Source organism: Bombyx mori, chromosome 13 (genome assembly GCF_030269925.1).
Source record: "Bombyx mori chromosome 13, ASM3026992v2".
Lineage (NCBI taxonomy): Eukaryota > Metazoa > Arthropoda > Insecta > Lepidoptera > Bombycidae > Bombyx > Bombyx mori.
Window position 1 is genome coordinate 10510626 of NC_085119.1, and position 20066 is coordinate 10530691.

At 36.6% G+C, this 20066-nt stretch overlaps 1 protein-coding gene and 2 long non-coding RNA genes across 3 annotated transcripts; 2 read left to right on the plus strand and 1 right to left on the minus strand.

Moving 5' to 3' along the window:
- The first annotated feature begins 3289 nt into the window (after window positions 1–3289).
- Window positions 3290–6462, plus strand: LOC105841905 (uncharacterized). The gene is made up of 3 exons (XM_012691696.4): window positions 3290–3508; window positions 4636–4813; window positions 5994–6462. Exons 1-3 carry the CDS (start codon window positions 3424–3426, stop codon window positions 6295–6297), a joined length of 567 nt encoding a protein of 188 aa, XP_012547150.2. The 5' UTR covers window positions 3290–3423; the 3' UTR covers window positions 6298–6462.
- A 1190-nt stretch (window positions 6463–7652) lies between these two features.
- LOC134199995 (uncharacterized) lies at window positions 7653–10757 on the minus strand. The gene is made up of 2 exons (XR_009974724.1): window positions 10393–10757; window positions 7653–7875 (listed from the first exon to the last, which is right to left on the minus strand). It is a non-coding gene; the product is annotated as an uncharacterized LOC134199995 (long non-coding RNA).
- On the plus strand, window positions 8344–9761 carry LOC134199992 (uncharacterized). Its single transcript, XR_009974721.1, has 2 exons — window positions 8344–8528; window positions 9544–9761. It is a non-coding gene; the product is annotated as an uncharacterized LOC134199992 (long non-coding RNA).
- Window positions 10758–20066: the final 9309 nt, after the last annotated feature.

The window sequence follows — 20066 nt, forward strand, 5'->3', positions numbered from 1 at the left end:
AAATTAAGAGACCTAGACGATTTTCATTTTAAGAAAAAACTAAAAGATAATCTTATTAGTGAATATATTTTATTATTATATGTGAATATATATTTTTTTTCATTGCTTAGAGACGAGCTCACAGCCCCCCTGGTGTTAAGTGGTTACTGGAGCCCATAGACATCCACAACGTAAATGCGCCACTTACCTTGAGATAAGTTCTAAGATCTCAGTATAGTTCAACGGCTGCTCCACTCTTCAAACCGAAACGCATTACTGCTTCATGGCAGAAATAGGCGGCGTGATTGTACCTACCCGTGCGGACTCACAAGAGGTCCTACCACCAGTCAAAATCACATAAATGATTTTCTTAGGGACGACATTGAAAATATATGGATTTTTTAATTATTAGTTGAATTATGGATGAATGAATGATAAAATTATATAATACAATGCAACTTTGCTTACTGAACACAATCATAACGATTGCGTAACTAACTACGTACCATATTGTATCCTAATAATCAATTCCAAATTATATTCTATAAACGCCGCATACAAATTTTAATTTCTTCGAACTTTAAACTGTGTTTCGCATTTGAAAATATGACGAATGATTTCCATGGAAATCTATCAGATCGTCTTGGTTATTTCTGATTTTTATACACCAGACAGACGGAAAATCAAATTTAACGAAACCATAACAACGCGTCTGTCTAAGCAAATTCAAAAGCAGTAACATAAACAAATCACATAATTGAAATCAATGTCTTTGTCGGTCGGAGGCGTCAGCCCCGCTACTTCCCGCAATAGGACCAGCTGATCTCATTGTTTAGTCTACCAGTGTGTTGCTTTTAATTCCTTAACTAAACGAACTACAAACTTGATTATGTATTCATGACGATATTTATTGGTTACGCAATATTCGAATTAGGTATTGCGATAGGTTAACTAATATCTCTTGCAAGTAATCTCATTGCTATTTTTGTATATTCAGTAGTTTTTATTTCGAACTATTAATAAACTAAGTACATACTAAAATACGCAATGATGATCATTCAATAGTTCTCAACTATGATAAATCGAACATAAAAAAAATTGTGGTTTTTGTTAATCTATACTTCTATACAATATTATAAAGAGGAAAGATTTGTTTGTTTGTTTGTATTGAATAGGCTCCGAAACTACTGAACCGATTTGAAAAATTCTTTTACTGTTTGGAACTTCGATCAACAATAGTGTTGATCGAAGGTTTGGAAGCTACACTATTCCAGATAGGCTATAATCTTTTTTGAAAAAAATTAGGGATTCTTACTAAAACTCCAATAATGTAACCCAAGGTGTAAAAATATTGCCTAATATGTTCTTTACATCGTGTGCCCTGCGAAAACTATTCATGATAGAATAAATTAATGTACTACGACTTTGTAGAACACATTATTATTTACAAAAAGTGTCGCAACAGCATGTCTCACTATAGTTATGCCGCAATAAATGTTCTTTTACTTAAAAAAATAAGACAACGTCAAATATCGTTGAAATTTTTGTTAAAGACCCGAGCGGAGTCGGAGCGGGCTACTAGTTTACAATAAACCTAATGCACGTGTGGAACAGAAGTAACATTGTGTCTGATCTGACTTTTAAACTTTTTGAGATCCTCTTATAGTTGAGTTTACTTAGTACTTAAGTAAATATTGCGTGCTTCGTTATTTAAGAAGGTATGCAGGACTGAAATAGGTACGATAATGGGTATGATTTGTATCTAAGAATGCTTATCAGAGCATATCCTACCGGCAGTGCTCAAAATTACAAGAGTCAAGAGAGGAGTAGAAATAAGTATGAAAGTAAGGCGAGGCTACTATTACCATTTTACTGGTGGTAGGACCTCTTGTGAGTCCGCACGGGTGGGTACCACCACCCTGCCTATTTCTGCCGTGAAGCAGTAATGCGTTTCGGTTTGAAGGGTGGGGCAGCCGTCGTTACTATACGTGACCTTATACGTAGACCTTAGAACTTGTATCTCAAGGTGGGTGGCGCATTTACGTTGTGGATGTCTATGGGCTCCAGTAACCACTTAACATCAGGTGGGCTGTGAGCTCGTCCACCCATCTAAGCAATAAAAAAAAATTAAAAAATAAATAAATAAATAAGCGAATGATAGAGAGAATCGGCAGAAGCTCCAGAATACTAGGGACGCATATACTGTTTTTGGAACGAAGTTCCTTATGGGACGATGCAGAGGGGTACCTCAACCGGGAAAAAACGTCCGTAACGTAAGATTTTTATTATTTATGTATAGTCTTAGTATGATGGCTATACAGTGTCTAATGTATAGTCTACGTGATGACGGTTATTACTATTATTCATATAAATAGCTGTTTCTTTGTATATCATTTTTTATTATATATTTTTTATAAATCATTGTGAATAAAATAAAGTTGATAACTTTGTAGAGTACATGTTTTTTTATTTTTCAGTAAAAAAATCATAATAAAAAATGTATACCCGAATAATTATTTTCCTTATACCTCGAATAGAACTTAAAATTAATATTTTTATAATAAGGAACTTCGTTCCTATCCGGTGTCCCACGACATCACACATCTTTTATTTTATTTTTTTGTCTTATTACATCCAATCTGTACTTCATATTTCCTTAACAAAAAATGTTACGGAAGGAAAATTTAATTCAATGCAAAATTATATTAGTGAAGTAAATGCTGTTACTGTTGTTAGTTCGTTACGGAGTGGGAGGCGGTAGGCGGTACATCGTGATCGTACAAGTGGACCGGATCTCCGGGCCGTGCGTCGGCGGCCGGAAGTACGCAAGACTTCCGCTCCCTCGGGACTGATCGTCACGCGTCAAGGCGTCACACAACACTGTCTTATTACTGCTTCGCTTTCAGATTTTTGTTAATTAGCTTTGATTTATATAACTTTAATAGATTTCAAAAGGTAGATCTCATGACATTACAGATAACATGCAGTGTTATTTCTTCAAAAACATACATCTGCATTTCTCCTATGTACAAAATACATGAGTAGTTTGGCCTCATAGGGTATAAAGGAAGCGACAACTTAGAGATGTTTATATTCTTTTTTGCACTTTAATTTTTTATTTTATTATTCCTTCCTTTATTTATTCTTTTTAACATCTGTATGCGCAATTTGCAAAGTTGCTTTGCTTGATAGCAGTACTCCGGCGTCCTAATTTTTAGGCCACAACGTCTTGATTACGGCGTATAGAAGTGATTTTCAAACTCTCTCAGACCATTGATAATAAAAGTATCTGAAATAATAGACACATGTAGTGATTGATTCTCTATGGACACACTTTTTGTCAGCTTAGCTGTTAAACGTCTAAATTTGGGTTAGATTATAAATGCACCTTATAATATGAGATAAAGAGTCCTTTAAAGTACCAACGTAAAATATATTCGAATTATGATTAGTAAAAGAGACATCAATATTTTTTTACCACCTATGATATGTAATAATTTACGGGAAAAAATCAAAGATGGTGCGATTGGTATGTCTAAAAATAGTTTTTTGTTGGTGTAGCTCACGATACAATTAAAGATCAGAGACATTACAAGATAAATTCCAATACCCATCATTAGGCACGAAGGCTAGTCTTAGTTAATTAAAGAATCAAACCTCAAATAGTTTGAATTTTGATAGGACGGAGACGCTCTTATTTATGCCTGTGTCACAGATTCAACAAATTCAAATCCACAATCTTTATTAGCACTTTGGATTTGATTACATGCTGTAATTTCTTGGTCGTGTTATACTTTTCTGTATTAATGTTACTAGCCTGACGATAGAACGACCCCGTCATGACCTATGCAAGTGTAGTGTTCGCTCACGCGGCCCGCACTGACTAAAAATCACTCCAAATTATTCAATCCCGTTTTTGCGGGATAGCCGTCGGAGCCCCATGGTTCGTCAGGAACGTCGACCTCCATGACGACCTGGACTTAGAGTCCATCAGTAAGTATATTCAGTTTGCATCGATGCGCCACTTCGATAAAGCGGCACGACACGAGAACCCTCTCATCGTGGCCGCCGCTAACTACATTCCCGATCCTGCAGACAGAATGGAAAACAGTCAATGTCGCCCCAAACACGTAATTTCGGATCCTCCCGATTCACGAACGGTGCTAGGTACCTCAAGCACCGGTCATCGTTCTCGTCGAACCCGTCGCTTGCGACGAAGGGCTCGACGAGTAAATTAACCCTCAGACCCAACCCACTGAGTTTCTCGCCGGATCTTCTCAGCGGGTCGCGTTTCCGATCCGGTGGTAGATTCTGCGAAGCACAGCTCTTGCTAGGGTTCGTGTTAGCAACGTCGTCAGGTTTGCGCCCCGTGAGCTCACCCACTAGTTAAGTTTAACTGAAATAGCCTCTCAAGGCTCTCAGCTTAGGTATGAAAAAAAATCGAACGACGGTATAATCGCATAGCTATGAGCATACCGGACTTCTTAACTACGCCACGGACACTTCTTTTTTTGTATATTTTAATGGAATCTCAGCTCCATCATAATAATCAAACCGTCATATTAATCAAAACTTTTGTTCAGTACATTCTTAGAGAAAACCGCCCCAGCCGTTAAGCGTAATAAGAAATATGTCTAATATGAGAGATTTTTTTAGATGATATGGACAACTTAGTACTGAATCAAGACAAACGAAACGGAAGGATTTCGAAACTGAGCCTAGGAAATAAAATCACAAATATCAGTCCCAGTTCTATACGTCCATTATCAATAACTTGGTTTCCTGATCAACTTTATTTTGCTATTAACAAAAAGAAACTCACTAAGAAGTTAAGGTTAGTGGTTTACCTTTGTCATATCCTTTAGATATGCCATTACTCGATAACCTTTATTCTGTTTTTATTGACTTTAAATAGATGCTGTTGTTAATAAACTTTCAGTATTATATTGTGCAAATAAAATAAATGTTATTAAAGCTAATTTTATAATTTTGCTTCGCGTTTATTATTTTACGATTGAAGGTTCGAATGCTTTACAGTTTTAGTTTTTGTGGCCACGGACTTTTACGCTTCAATAAACGAGTAAAAGTTATTACGTTCTATGTTATATTTTAATAATTATTTATTCGACTTGCAAAAAGGCACAAATATATAAACGTGCTTCTTAATAATACAAAAAAAATGACATCGCTTTTATTAATATCGTATACTTTTCTGCCCGTTGTTGTCCATAGTATTTAAAATTAATAAAATCAACAAATAAGTTCTGAAGTTTTGATCAAACATTAAACAGTATTTCTGGTACATGGCGAGACGTGTTTCAATTCGTACAGGCTGATTTCAAAGTCGCATTCTTCCTATTTCTATCGTAATCCAGTCATGCGTTCTTGTTTGTTTTAGCCGTTATTCTAATATCACTGTGATTATGATCTTATATATCAAAAAGGGTCCCATTAATGACGCCTAGTCTATTTATTACCTTGAGTAACAACTAGGCTGATCGTGAGCTTATCTATCCGAGTGAGCACACAGACAGACCGCCTCGTTGGTCGAGTGGTTAGTTATCCTAGTATACGGGCTCCAGATTTGGTCGTTGAATGTGGAGCATTAACCTTTTTCTTGCCCTTATTCCACATTATCTTGAGTCGGTGCACCATATCCTCTAATCACGCTACATAGGAATTTGGCATGAGTTTTACAACGGGCTCATGCTGCATAGGAATTTCGACCGGCATTCGCCTGTCTGTCGTCAACCCTCTTTGGGTTATAGCTCAAGTATCCATCCAGTATGGATTATATCCATTACAATCTGCCATAGGGAGAAACTTTTCGGTTTCTCCGTTTAATGTTTGTTTAGTTCATCCTTTTTTGGTTCTATGATTTTCATTTTAATATTATGAACATTTGAGGTAAAGTCAGATAAAAATATCACATTTTATTAGTTTTTCTATATTTTCAAATAATGTCGAAATGTGGAATAACAAAAACTTTATAAGTTCCTCTTTGTATGACCCAGGGTCTTGAATGCTTGCTCAAATACCGTTTACATACACTGCTGTGGGTTATGGAACGAGAAGGCAAGATTGGGAGCAAGTTGGAATTGCCATCCCCGTACCAGACTTCGTTTAGCGCCAGGATTAATGGGCGAAATAACAGTCCAAATTAAACCTCGTGAAACAAGTCCCGTTCAACTTACGTGTGCTGCTCTGCAATTAGCTGCGTCGCGTCTACGGGAAAACGTAACAGGATATTTCGCCGTTCCCATTGAAGTTTCATTCTTGAACAGTGTGATGCCGTCTTTAACCGGCGAAGAATCATAGCAAAGAAATAAACGGAATTCTTGATCACATCACAGAAGACTGAAATTATTTAATATAAAAAAAGTGAAACATTTTTTTTTTTTGCAAAAACTGAAATTAATTTGTTTGTAAAATATAAAGTAGAATAAAATATACATCTGTGAATCAATTTATCTTCTCGTATAATCGTGTTTTTAATTATGTATTTTTGGTAGAAAATAGTTCGGCAGAGAAGCTTTATTTTTATTTTTAGACTATAAAATTAAATATGACATAAAAATACCCGTTATTTCGGATCGGATCAACACGCAGGTGTCTAACGAAAGTTGTGTATTTAGTTTATAATTTCTAAGGATGTTCATGTTTTGTGTGGTTTTATTTGGATATTAAGCTTCAATCACTGTCGACTAATGAATTTAATATTAAAGAGATTAGCGCCTGCAGATTCCCCGTTGTGTACTAAACTTAATATTCTGTGAGCCGACACTCATAAATGAGATTAAAAGCAGCCTATTTTTTTTACATCGTTCAAATATATGTATTTCCATACCGAATAGTCAACATTGGGTTGGTGGTTTAAGTGCGAAAATGTATACCGAGCTATATTTTCTAGTGTAAGTGATATTTAAATGACGATAACTTTTGTTACATTTCTTTTTGCGGCTGCGGTCGGTGCTATTGTAAAAACGAGATGACGGTATTATCTCGAACAATTCTTCAGAGCATCATCATCCGATTTCTTTTTTTTTATTGCCTCTGTAGGCCGCCGAGCGTACGGCCCATCTGGTGATGAGTGGTTACCGTTGCCCTGGACTTCAGCAATGTCAGTGGCAGAGCCAAACCGCTGCCTACCGGGCAGTCTATAGTCTCCAAATTTGTATCTATGTACCTGTGATGTGAATGATATGAAATTCCGTTTACTACTTCCTGAGATATGCGCCAACAAACAAATAGATTTATTTTTTATTGGCATAATGGGTGAATCAGCTCCCAGACCACCTGTTGTCAAGTTATTACCATAGCCCATAGACATCAACAACGTAAATATCGCTACCCACCTTGAGACAGTTCTAAATCACAGTTTTACAGTAGAAATGCTGTTCCACCCTTCAAACCGAAACACATTACTGCTTGACGGCAGAAATAGGCAGGGCAGTGACCCTTACTTGTGCGGGTTCCTCAGACGCCAATAAAAGATAGACAGACTGAAAATAATGATAAAGATTCTATGTTTTTCATTATATGTATTCTTTTCTATTTTTATCATGTTTAACCTTCCATTCGTTATGTACATTTTAGAAGGTTTAACTTATGGAATATACACAAAGGTATCTTAGAGGTTAATTTCATTAAATTATGAAATGAAAAGGCACCAGAAAGAATAAAGAATTTGTTAAATAAATGAGTCACTATCCTTGTCTTCAAAACAGTAGACGAGTGAAAACTGCCGTTGCGGGTGACGTCTGAGGAATAGACCGTGAAAAATGCTTCAGGTTATTTTCTCGGTGATTTCACACTCTCGAACAGACATCTTATTTTTAACTTCTGATTGGAAACGTGGGAGTCGCCTTGATTCTGTCTGTGTTTGAATATCTAAACCTAAAATCAAAACAAGTAAGTGTCGCAGTGTTATGTAAGTTCCGCACTCATAGTGAATGTTATATATAATTAATGGTAATTCGGCGTTTGGGCATTCGTAATGTTTAAATCGACTTTATGTAACCGTGAATAATCCATAAATCAAAAACTACTCAATGTAACAAACATGCAGTTTCCTTTGAGTTTCAAATTTTAAAACAGTTTTATTTTGAAAATAACGGAATAAACATATTTTATATATTGAAAATAGGTGAACTTTTCTTTGCAATGCTCCAAAATCAAGAGTACATAATGACTGTATAAAAACTTCCCGTGGTTTTCAAATTTGATTAGTACTACCTCCTGTTCCTAATTCCCCTGGCCGAACATTTTCATACTATTACATAATTGTTACAACATTATTTCATGTATATCAAAACACAAAGTTCACTACTTTACTTCTAACGCACCTTTTTTTTCTACCTATTCTATTAACCTCGAGGGGTTATACTAGATGCGCAGAACAAATAGAGGAGAGCTCACGGGGCTCTAAGCTGACGAAGCTGCCAACCCTAGCCCTAGCAAAAGCAGTGCTTCGCAGAATCTACCACCGGATTGGAAAAGCGACCCACTGAGAAGATCCAGCGAGAAACTCAGTGGGCTAGCGTACCTAAGTGAATAATTACTTAGAAAAATTATGAAAAGGAAACCAGATTGTAATTTATATTTTTCATGTTCATGTTTATTACGCTTTTGTTATTTCTGTTGTGTCCTCAATTAATTACGTCTTTCATATAATTAGGTACAAATTTTAATGTTCATTATTAACATACAACCTGTAATTACAGTAGTTCATAAAACATTGCTTCCTGTTAGTGTTGATTGTCCTTCTTCTAAATAGTCTGATTGGTGGGTGCGTGCCGCAAATGCGCAAGAAATAGATTTTACGAGTGCGTGTCGAGCGATATTTACGTGTGTTTACACTTCAGACGATTTTATAGGCGCAACGACACCGTCGCTCCACTGTATTAACAAATAAGGGCCTCAGGGTTGCTAACGACACAAACTTGAAAATCCTTAATGTGCTTTTGCCTTTTATCAGTATTACTTTCGATATTTTGTTGTCAATTTAAGCGTAAAATAAAATTTTAGAAGATACTATCTAAATTGAAAGTTAGTAACAAAAGGCTAAATCAAAACAAAATATCTTAAATACTAGAGGACTACTCCAACGGTGGGTCGTTGACGAAAGTAATCTTGTTTTGTTTCAAAAGAGCTTTCATCGTTGAAGTTGAAAGATTTAAGTCAAATATGTAGGTACTCACTATAGAGATAAAAACTCAGATGACATCCCTAAAGATGGGACCACTCTACAATTTCTTCATGTTAACTACAACGGCGAAAGATTTTACGAGTCTGCTAACTTTATTTTTATGATGACAACATTTCTGTAATGTTTTGGTTTGACAATGTTATGAAGACTTCTACATTATTATATAGTGTTACATCAAAGTGGGTTGAATCATTCCTAATATGTTAGATGTTGAATATTAATACAGTAACCAGTATCAGGGGTGTCTTGCATATAATTAAATAAGGTTTTTTTTTTTAATATAGAAGAAATCGCTTTTACCCTTAAATATTTTTTCGTTTTACTGTCTAAAAACCAATTAAATTTAACCATTTCAGAAAGAAGTGCGGAAAGATACTGATAGTGAATCGGAAGGAGAAAAGCCGGAAAGGCCGGAACGTCGGATGTCCGTTTCGGTATTTCCACCACCCACTACCGTATCCGGGCACAGAACGTCGGTGCTTTTGCAACTTTTGACGGCTTTGTGGAGAAGATTAGATAAATACATAAATGAAATTTTATGCTTTGAAAAATACAAGGTGTAGGAACATACAAATATTATTTTCAAATAGATTGATTAAGCTTAAATGAGCAAACATAAATTAAATATAGCATTTCTCGGTAAGCACTACGCAGAATTCAACGAACAATTATCACTACTTAATCAATGTAAAAAACTTTTTTTTTTTAATATTGCTTGGATGGATGGACGAGTTAAGTGGTTGGTTACTGGAGCCCATGGACATCTCCCACCTTGAGATATAAGTTCTAAGGTCTCAGTATAGTTACAACGGCTACCCCACCCTTCAAACCGAAACGCATTACGGCTTCACGACAGAAATAGGCGGGGTGGTGATACCTATCCGCGCGGACTCACAAGAGGTCACTCACAAATATATAGGACTCACAATAGCAAAGTATAGTCAATATTTTGCAATCCTGGAGTATCTTTACGTTGAAAGTATAAACGAAAAAACTCTTTATTTCGGTTCGTACTGCCTGCGTTTGTACTGTCGTTTGAAAGCTTGCAATCGTCAAGTGGATATCGCATGTCCGAAAAGTGCACACACAAAGAAAGCCAGTGATCGTTTCAATGCAATTATACATCGGAGCCGATGTGAGTTACAGGGCCCACTGTCTCGGATTGATTTAGCGTGAAAATATTCTGAGCACGGAGATCACCTTACGTTTTTCTTATTAAGGAATCCTTTTATTTATTATCTGTGTGGTATTCGATACTTGATCGGCAGCTGGCGCCAATCGCTTCCGTATAGTGGTCGCGGGTTCGGCTGCAGATGCGGAATTCGATATTTTGTTGATGGAAGCGAGATTTCGACTTTTATCTAAAGATCTGCAGTGTCTCGTGCGTGAAACAAGAGATGGGACATGCAGCTGTAGAAGTCTTATAATATCTGTTTCTGTAACAATGCTGTCACTACAGGAACTTTAGATTTTGATCAAGCCTGTCTTATCTATTATGAAAATGGCAGATGACACTGTCAATCGCTATTTGAATGTTGTATAAAAGTACTTAATAAAATTATGTGCATTAATTTAATTCTAGTATTTTCTGTGTCTATTTTAAATAAATACAGTGTCGACAAATTTATCGACATGTCTTACATGAATAAAAACTAGAAAAATGCTAATAAATTATTCTATATTTCTTGCACATTATTTCCTTGCATAGGCAAGGAAATAAAAGCAAGGATAGCTTTGCTTTTTGCTATATAAGCTTTCTCTTCAAGGCTTATAGCTATAAGCTCAGAGAAGGTTTAAAAGGTAGATAAATATGAAAATGCTCGCAATTAAATAAAGTTTAGGTCTTTTATTTATCGATTGAGGCACTACGAAGTCTGCCGGGTCAGCTAGTCTGTACTAATTATTAGGGATTATTTGAAAATTTAATATGTATACAGTACATTTAATAATGAAAGAGGAAAAGGCTTAGGTATAATAACATTATACGAAAAGATAAAGAGTCTGATTTAGTTGTCTAGCATTTAGCAGATAATTTTGTTCGAACGATAGATTTCCAAAAGTTTTGAACCATTAAATAGCCCAGTAGTTCTTCTATTCATTAATCACATCAATACGCAAGCAACCGTTCCTATAAAAAATGAGTCAAGTTTCAACGCTTTTAGAACTGTCAGAACGCAGACGTCAAAAAAACACAACTTGTACTAAAGACGACGCGTATGTTGAACAAACATGTGCAGTGCAGTTCCTTAAAAAACTTGACGATCCAAAAAAAAACTTACTCCAATACTAAAGCCTGGTTCGACTGACAGGAAATATGATATTTTATTTTGGGCGTGGGATCAAACCAACTCGATAATTTGTGTCACGAATAAGATCAGAAAGAAATTAAATTGTTGAATGCCTTTTATGTTATTAGTAAAGGAAAGGAATGATTTACAATAAACAAAAATAGGCATGTCTTTGAAAGCTGCGTCGCGAACAGGTCCCGCGTGATCTTTCGAAGAGCTATTAATACATTTTTTTGTCACCAGAAACGTTTTATCTCGCGTTTCAAGTTGTAAATTTCATTTGTTTGAAATCAAAAGTTTTCTTCCATTACAGGAACATAAAAATGTAAGATTAAGATAAACATTAATGGATTTTAAAAGGATCACTTAATCATTTAATTTTAGTTTTTACAACAATCAGAACGCGTTACATATCATACATAAGCACTCAAATTATATAAAAATGAATTGCTGTTCGTTAGTCTCGCTAAAACCCGAGAACGGCTGGAGTGATTTGGCTAATTTTGGTCTTGAATTATTTCTGGAAGTCCAGAGAAGGTTCAAAAGGTAGATAGTAATGTAAATGCTAGGAATTAAATAAAAATAACAATGTTGTTTTTCCTTTGATGTGTCCCACGTCGGACGGAATCCTCTCGTTTGTTTTATGTTTATTTTATACAAAAGTTTAGGTCTTTTATTTATCGATTGAGGCACTACGAAGTTTGCCGGGTTAGTTAATGTAAAATTAAGTTTCATTGCGGGCTTGATGAGTTTAATAGTTATATAAATAATGTAAGCAGCGCGCCTGTTTCAGAAAGGCTTAGGTAATACTAGGGGAAGGTTTCGCGAGCGCCTTATTGATACACAGATTCATTATGAAAATTAATTTTTTTTTAAATAAAAACCAAATCATTGTATCATCAAATACACATAATATGCCTACATATTCAACGATACCGTACAAGTGCGTGTGGACGGCAATGTCCGGCCGGAGGACAATAATAAGAATCAATCAACATCAATCAGCACCCGGAAGCCTTGTATCGGACTGATTGTGCCTCAACTACTCTAGTTGATGTCAGAGCTTGTCGCTTTTTGTTATGCTGTGTGTTTTAAAGAACATTTCAGATTGAATAGCGCAGGCATTGATCGTGATTACGTTTACAGCTTACCAAACGAATTACGATGGTTCAAATTTATCATTGCAACACCTACTATCAGACTAGAGCTCTTCTATACTACCTAGAACCACTGCGTTTAACCACAGCGCGTTTCCAGAAACCTTTTCTGCCACGTAATATCCAGCTTTGAAATGAACTTCCCTTATCGGTGTTTTTCCTGAGCGCTATGACATGTCTTTCCTCGAACAATTTGCGGAGAGTACTCAGCCTTAGGCGTATTAGTATAGTAGTAGACTCGTATTAGCAGCAGTTTGGACAAAACAATTGTGACTGCCACCGTATACCTGAAGGTGGCCATATGAATTTTTCACTTTGAGGCGGCACGACATGAGAGCCCTCTTGTCGTGGCCGCTGAAAACTACATATCCGATCCTGTAGACCGAATGGTAAACAGTCGACGTCGCCCAAAATACGTCATTATGGATTCTCCCGATCCATTAATGGTGCTTTTAGCCACAAGCACCGGTCACCGTCCTCATCGAACCCGTCGCTTGCGACGAAGGGCTCTACGAGCGAATTAACCCATAGACACAGCCCACTGAGTTTCTCGCCGGATCTTCTCAGTAGGTCGTGTTTCCGATCCGGTGGTAGATTCTGCGAAACACTGCTCTTCCTAGGGTCAGTATTAGCATCACTCCGGTTTGAGCCCCGTGAGCTCACCAACTAGCTAAGGTTACGCTGAAATAGCCTTTCAAGGCTATCAGCTTAAGTAGGAAAAAAATGATTTTTTCTTTTATCAAATGCTACGCGCTTCCTTAACAATTTACCATAATGTGGGCCATAAATTCTGTCTGCCTATTGTAATAAAAATATTAGCAAATATTACTATAAATGGGATTCCTTCGGGGTCGACGGTTAGTTCATATAAAAACAAAAAGTAATAACAACAAAAACACTTAAATTTAGATGTTGAATCATTAGGTACTCATTTAACAGAAGTAAACGTTGCTGTTACAGAAATAGTCAAAGAATCACGCAACACCTCATTCTGTAACACGCGTAATATCGTAACTAGTATATTAATATAACACAACACTCTCCCACTGCGGCGATTTCCTTACAAAACACGTGGTCATGATGCAGCTAAATCGTCGAACTTGGCTTTTACAAAACGCTCTTGTGGTAGTCGTTTTTTGACGATATGTTTTGGGTACACTAACTGTGATTAGTATAGATTGCAGAATAACAGTCGTTTAGTAAGTAATTAATGTAATATAACAGATTATATTCTTTCTAGTTACATCCTTTAAAGTGCTTAAATTATATTAATCTTGTTATAAAGACGGTAAAATCAGTTATACCAAAGATAATATTGAAAAAAAAGGTGATAAATGTTTAAACAAAAATAGTTGATAATTACTTATCTGCCACTTTACAAAATGGCTGATTCAAAAGTAACATAAACAACACATATACATTGTTAAAATGAAACCATTACATTTTAATGAGTTTAAAACGGGTAATGGTTTGGGATCTAATAGTTTGGTTTTGAAGTAGTCGTAAAATTAGTTTTATTAGCAAATTGAGGCGGATAATTACGTTTAAGTACGCTCACTTGTAATTGTGGTATCAAAGCTTTATCTGTTTAATAGCGAATTGCTGAAAGTTGCATTTATGAGAATTAAGAAAATTCACAACTGTTAACAAAATATATAAGTATAATTATAAGTATAGTTATTATTGTAACGAACCTGTTCATCATAAGAATATGAGTCCGATGTGGGAATCGAAGCCACGACTCTCGGCCCAGTAGTCAGGGACGCCAACTACCGCACCATCGAATTAGTCGAATATAAGAAAATGAGTAGACGTTACTTTTTTATTTTTTTTTATTGCCATAATAGGCAGACGAGCATACGGCCCACCTGATGGTAAGTGGGCACCGTCGCTCATGGACGTCAGCAATGCCAGGGGCAGAGCCAAGCCGCTGCCTTCCGTTAAACATTAGTGCACCTGAGCACCTCTAACGAATGACCGGGAACACATACTTTTTTAATTTACTATTATTTACTTTCCATACCACTTTAGTGGTATTTTACTGTAGTACTACTACTACTACTACTTTGGAAGTCGTCGTGGCCTAAAGGATAAGACGTCCGATGCATTCGAATCTAGCGATGCACCAGTGTTCGAAACCCACAGACGGGTATCAATTTTTCTGATGAAATACGTACTTGATGTATGTTCACGATTGAATTCCACGGTAAAGGAATAACATCGTGTAATAAAAATCAAACCCGGAAATTTATAATTTTCGTAATTACCTACTGGCGGTAGGACGTCTTGTGAGTCCGCACGGGTAGGTACCAACACCCTGCTTATTTCTGCCGCGAAGCAGTAATGCGTTTCGGTTTGAAGGGTGGGGCAGCCGTCGGTACTATACTAATACTATATACTGAGACCTTAGAACTCATTTCTCAAGCTGGGTGGCGGCATTTACATTGTAAATATCTATGGGCTCCGGTAACCACTTAACACCAGAGGGACTGTGAGGCCACCTATCTATGCAATAAAAAATAAATAAATAAAACTACTGCTAATAATGTACAATAATTAACCGTTCAAGGGTGATGCACCGTCCAGATTCACTATCAATTGAGGTCAACGATAGCAGAATTATTACTGTATTGTCACAAGCAGAACCTAGCAATTGTGCGTATCATTTACAATACATACCATTGCTAAGTGCTTCTGTTCGTAAGACTGGGCTGTGTTTAGAGGCCGCAACGAGCTGGTAGCAACCTTATTTTGCCGAATCAGTAAATGGTTCGGAAGGCGCATCATAAAAAAAAATTGTTTAGAATTTGAGAGTGTTTATCGGACTGGAAACTTATTTCAATATAATGAATTAAAAAGTGTTGAGTGCTGCAACGTAATTTATCAGTTTTTACTTTTAATTATAGCCCTTATATTCAAATCTGTAGAGATATTTAATAAGCTATAAAATATCCAATGTATGTAACTAATGTAATAAATAAATAGTAATCACGCGTCAGCTGTAACTAACGAAGACAGTTAAACGTATCTAGTAGTTTATTATCGTATGGTTACCCTCCACTTCTTGTAACGTCAGAGAATATGAACACAATGTAGTATGTACACACGTGTGCCGTCGATCAAGACAAGTGCACTGACATACAACGGTTCAATTCTCGGAATCGGGTTAATTCTGTGTGTGACGTCAGCGACCGCCGCGCCGAGCCGAGCGCGCTTCCTCGTCGGATGGAATACGACTCGAGAGTAATTAATAGCTGAATTCGTTTAGTTCCTGACTTGACGGTTGACTGTTTCAAAATGAATAATAGTAGTTGTCTCGGTGTTTCGTGCTTGTGGACGTAACTGACGTCGTTTCCGTCTTTTTTTGTGAATATTTAAGTTCACGAACTTAACTATGATCATAATTGATTCAAAGTTCATAAACAATAGATGTTAATTTCGTTCGGGTGTTTTATTGATTGTTTATATTCTTGAATTACATATATTGAGTTTACTGACTGACGAATCTAATATATTCCATTCTGATTTATCAGTTTTATTAAGCATACCTACATTTTTACTTAAATAATTGCGTGATAATATTCTTTAAACATTAAAATGTTTTGCATTGTTATTGAAAGAGCTCCTTTCATTGTATACGTCGACAGATGTTGCAATAATTTGGGTCGGCACGAGTACGCGCAGCGGGATGTCCGATGTATGTACTCATTACTTGGCGCAAGTCAATGCGCTTTGGGCGATGGGACTATTTCCCCTTTTCAAATAATGATTTACTTACTACAGTTTACTTGTTCCATTTATTATAAGCGGACTATTAAGACAAAATCATTAATAACATAATAATTTACTAATATTGTACCCCCCTCCTGGCTGAGCCTTTGCTCGCCCACCTGTCTAAAAACTAGTTATTAATCTTTATTCTTTATTCTAAAAAAACTAGTCTTTTTCTAACACAGCGTTGGAGTTCAGAGCATATAAAACTATAAAATATATAATCTAATGTTTTTATTAGATTCACTCATACTCACACTCTCACCAATAATCGATTACAAAAAAATTAAAAGATCCAACTTTCTCTGATTGGAACCACATGACGTCGTTGAACGACAAAATAAATTAAAAAACAATCAACAGATCATTTAGAAACAACAAAAAAAAACCTTTTAAGGCTCACTGCAACCGAGACATTTGCTCCTGAACGAACTTCAAAGCCGAGAACCAGTCACGTGTGTATATTACAGTAACGACACATTTCTAAACTCAAATTTCATAAGGGCGTAAACGTTAAAGTTTTGGTTTACGTTTTGAAAGGTGGAAGATACCCGTTGCGTGGGAAAGCTCTCTGAGGTCAGGTGGCACCGGCAGCACATGTGGTACACTCCTGTTCGAATGTTTTAAAAATGTTTATCGATATACAAATATAGGTGACGAACTAAGATTAGGGCGCTGCGTCGCGGGGGAGTACAAGCTGGCCTGGTGGTCTCTTAACAATAACATACCGTTATCTTAGTTAGTTATGACGAACGTTTACGACAGTGCACTGGGGAATCAACATGTGGTGTTAATGAAATAACCGCAGAATAAAATCCTCATAGATTGAGCTCTCCTGCACGGAGTAGTTGATTGCGCTCTGAAATTTTATGTTGTTTGTTTTTTATTTAAATATAATACACAGTATCAAAGTTAAACCTCATATTTGAGTCGTCTATTATCAAAGGTGGCAATCTGTGCATTTGGACAAAAAAATGTTATTGATATGTCAATACAGATTGATTTGAATATAATCGTCTCCTTCAAAGAATACGGTTCAAAACCTGCATTAAATAAAGGTTAATAATTAACCTGTAATTTATCTAAGATGTGGTTCAGAAGAGTTTTGTGACTGCCAATGGAATACAAAGTCAATAATTCGTTTTTCTGATTTACCAATAATTGTCCAAAAGTCACATTGCCGGCTTTAATAATAGTCGACTCATTTATCGTTTTCAAATTAGGATCCCTCCACATATTTTCACTTTGTTTCGTAAATTCTTTTCACTTGGCATACTTTAGAGAATTTAATGTCGCAAAAAGTGAATCTGTGCAAGACTGAGCTCCGCCCTAAATTGGCTTCTGTGCGTCACTCGAACCCGTGGGATTGGTGCTATTATAGGGAGGATTTCGCAACGTGGGTGTCCGGCTTGTGTACGAATTATGAAACAGTATTTATACCTCCTTATACTTATGGCGTAGACTGCTCAACCATGCACAATAATGTAGGCTTTGTCAATGAGCACACGGTGCGTAAAGGGATCCATTGATGTGTTGCTTTGCTGACTACAGGGTGAATTAGGAGTACATGTTATTCTATTATACTATTCTACATCTATCTAGTTTGTAGATTTCAACAAGAGAACAAAGTAGGTATTAACGTTTGTGGTGAAAATCAAAATGAATGTAAATAGACCTTTTTGTTTGGTACTTTGTGACATTTTATGTGTATTATCTATGACATGTTCCTCCTGCAAGTGTAGTGTTCGCTCACGCGTCCCGCACTAACTTGAAACCCCTTTAAGTCATTCAATCCCGTTTTTGCAGGATAGCCGTCGGAGCACCACGGTTCCTAAGGAATGTGGATCCCCGTGCTGAATAAGTATTTATAGTCGGCATCATTACGCCACTTTGAGAAGGTGGCACGACACGAAAACCCTCTTGTCGTGGCCGCCGGAAATTACATACCCGATCCTGCGGACCGAATGGTAAACAGTCGCTTTCGCCCAAAACATGTCATTTCGGATCCTCCCGATTCGCGAACGGTGCTAGGGACCTCAAGCACCGGTCATCGTTCTCGTCGAACCCGTCGCTTGCGACGAAGGGCTCGGCGAGTAAACTAACCCACAGACACAGCCCACTGAGTTTCTCACCTGATCTTCTCAGTGGATCACGTTTCCGATCCTGTGGTAGATTCTGAGAAGCAGTGCTCTTGCGTTAGAGTTAACAACTTCGCCAGGTTTGAGCCCCGTGAGCTCACCTACTCTTTCGGTAACGGTGATTTAGCATAAGTAGGAGAAAAAAATCGATAGAAATGAGTAGGTAGTAATTAAGTTTCCTGTTTAGACGACACTAACCTTTAATGTGTTCTAACTTAATAAAATTTCTAGTAGTATGTAACATAAAATAAGCGTCGTACGATATAATTCTTAATTTTTAAAATAAACATACCGTAACCGACATCGCAGGAATAAGTTGAATCAACACATACGTAGGCGCAAACGTTTGCTAACTTAACTATTTAAATTTTAATAAATAAAAAACCGTGCTAATTAAAAGAATATACACAGTCTTGAATGGTATTATCGTCGATGACGTCATATTTAGCGTGTCGTTAGTTGAGGCGTGCTGACTCTGGGAAAGATTCGAGCGGAAATTAGTGCTATGCAGGACTTAAAAACACTTACAGCACTATGTGTTCGTCACAATAGACTCACTCAGGACATATTTGATAACAATTTCAATCATCCAAAGCAAAGTAAATCGTCTTATCAGAATACATTTAGGCTGGTGTTATATCTAAATGTCTTTGGATATGAATTCGCGATTGACAATTGGTAGAGATACACTTATTCGAAAATATCCATTTTGTGTTTTCAATTTGTACACGGTTCTAAACATTGTTCCTTTGTTGATCGATTAATATGCTAGTATTTTTTTTTATTGCTTAGATGGGTGGACGAGCTCACAGCCCACCTGGTGTTAAGTGGTTACTGGAGCCCATAGACATCTACAACGTAAATGCGCCACCCACCTCGAGATATAAGTTCTAAGGTCTCAGTATATGTAGTTACAACGGCTACCCCACCCTTCGAACCGAAACGCATTACTGCTTCACGGCGGAAATAGGCGGGGTGGTGGTACCTACCCGTGCGGCCTCCCAAGAGGTCCTACCACCAGTGATTACGCAAATTATAATTTTTGGGTTTGATTTTTATTAAATTTTAACTGAATTAAATTAAAATGGTAGAAGGAAGTTCTCGATTCGCGGCGTACGTTTTAATGTTATAATTGGGATTTCTTCGACACAAATAATACATAATTTTAAATAACCATACTACTGGTTTTTAAATAAATGTAAAAGATGAAAAATATAAAATGTTTTGCTGGATAAAGTGTCAAGCAATATTATACTCTAAACAGCATTTATTTGTTTGAGTTTGCTATGACAAGACCGTTATTGAGTCCGGAAACAATATTTATAGTATTTAATTTAATTTTAGAAGTCCGTTATCGTGTTTATTGTGATATTACGTTTTAAATATTGAAATAACCAATCTAGGGAAGTCCTTCTGAAAGAGTTTTCAAATGAGACAGTAGCAAATTTTTAATTCCTTAAGAAATTCTTTGATGGCCCTGATACTTTTTACTGATGATACTTTTTAATGCACGGACGGTGATCAG

What these genes read in the sequence shown, in the direction of transcription:
- LOC105841905 (XM_012691696.4), top strand. Translation starts at nt 3,424, where the DNA reads ATGATTAGTAAAAGAGACATCAATATTTTTTTACCACCTATGATATGT. An exon ending in AATCAAAGATGGTGCGATTG is followed by an intron (nt 3,509 to 4,635) that starts GTATGTCTAAAA and finishes AGATTTTTTTAG; the next exon opens with ATGATATGGACAACTTAGTA. An exon ending in AAACTCACTAAGAAGTTAAG is followed by an intron (nt 4,814 to 5,993) that starts GTTAGTGGTTTA and finishes TGTATGACCCAG; the next exon opens with GGTCTTGAATGCTTGCTCAA.